The sequence below is a fragment of the Sciurus carolinensis genome, chromosome 16 (genome assembly GCF_902686445.1).
Source record: "Sciurus carolinensis chromosome 16, mSciCar1.2, whole genome shotgun sequence".
In the NCBI taxonomy this organism is placed as follows: Eukaryota; Metazoa; Chordata; class Mammalia; order Rodentia; family Sciuridae; genus Sciurus; species Sciurus carolinensis.
In genome coordinates, this window is record NC_062228.1 from 60,119,417 (window position 1) to 60,121,107 (window position 1,691).

The 1,691-nt window shown below is 41.6% G+C and overlaps 1 protein-coding gene across 1 annotated transcript; it reads left to right on the forward strand.

Moving 5' to 3' along the window:
* The first annotated feature begins 408 nt into the window (after nt 1-408).
* Nucleotides 409-1,305, forward strand: LOC124966180 (vomeronasal type-1 receptor 4-like). Its single transcript, XM_047527231.1, has one exon. The coding sequence runs from the start codon at nt 409-411 to the stop codon at nt 1,303-1,305; it is 897 nt and encodes a 298-aa protein (XP_047383187.1).
* Nucleotides 1,306-1,691: the final 386 nt, after the last annotated feature.

Below are 1,691 nucleotides of genomic sequence, written 5' to 3' on the forward strand. Positions count from 1 at the left end.
TAGCAAACTTCAGTATGTTCTGGAAATGTTGACTCATTCTTTCTCTCACTTTTCATTGCTTCTCCAGGTTATCCACACTTGATTCCTCATGTTGAGATCCCTATAAAAATCTAGGAAATCCTGCCATCCATATGTGCTACTTGATATGTTTGCAATTCCACAGGTGCACACAAGGAAAGTTACTCCTGGTTAAAATATACATCATATTCTCTGATGGGTGTCACTATATGCTCCAGGCTGGTCTCACACTAAGACTGAAGCAACTGTCCTTCCTTAGCTCCCTGAACAGCAGGAGGCTACAGGTACCTGTGTACCCCTGTGTCTGGCTACAAAAAAAATTTATGGAGTCATTTCACTCAAATGAATGACTATGGCCATAAGGGAAAGGACAATGTGCTAAATGACAGAATGGCCTCCAGGAACGTAGTAATAGGACTGATGTTGTTATCACAGACTGCTGTTGGAATTCTGGGAAATCTCTTTCAGCTTTATTACTATCTAGTTCTTTCCTGTAATGAGCACCCCTTAAGGTCCACTGATCTGATTCTCAAGCACCTGAGTGTAGCCAATGCCCTCATCATTCTCACTAATGGTGTTCCCAGGACAATGGCAGCTTTTTCTTTGAAATATTTCTTCAGTGATTTTGTATGTGAACTTATTTTGTACATTCAGCGAGTGGGCAGGAGTGTGTCCATTGGCATCACCTGCCTCTTGAGCGTCATCCAGAACATCACAGTGAGCCCCATGAACTCCTGTTGGAACAACATCAAAAGAAAAGCCCCAAAGCACATTGGCTTCTCCATTTCCCTCTGCTGGATCCTGTACATGGTGGTGCATTCCATTTTCTCTCTCTATGTGGTTGGAAAACAGAGGAGTGAAAACCTGACAAAGCAAAGATATTTGAGGTACTGTTCTTCTGCAGGTCATGACAAAATCACAGAAACATTATATGCAGCATTGTGTGTATTTCCTGAAGTGGTATTTTCCATGCTCATAATCTGGTCCAGTGGCTCCATGATTCTTCTTCTGCACAGGCACAAGCGGAGGGTTCAGCACATTCACAGCATCAAAGTTTCCTCCAGGTACTGCCCTGAGTCAAGAGCCACCAAGAGAATCCTTGTTCTTGTGTGCACCTTTGTGAGTTTCCACACCCTCTCCTCCATATTGCATGTTTGTATAACGTTTCATTTTAATCCCAGTTGGTGGTTGGTGAACATCAATGCACTGATCTCCCTGTGCTTTCCCACTGGCAGCCCCTTTCTTTTCAGTAGACATGACTCCGTTCTATCCAGGCTCTGCTTTTAAGGAACACAAAATTACTGAATCTGATCATAAGCATATTAATTATATGTTTTTGCATACTTTGCAATGTTTTTTCACTATTCCCTGTTCAAATGTCAACAGAGAAACTTATGGAAGTATCACTTGTGTTTCTGTGGTCAAACCTGAAGGGCACTGGGGTCCTCCTCTAGATAAATACGGAAAGCCCATGGACATGATAGAGAGAAATGAACTTGTTTGTCCACATCCTATACAGAGTATCTCCATGTTGCTGCAGGAAAACTGAATGGATTAATTCCTACTCCTTCATCACCATTTTAAATATAATCACTCCTGAAAATTCTTGCCAGAACCAAAAGTAGTAGAGAAATGAGTGGTAGGTATTGTAGAAAAATCAATATGTTTTTCTC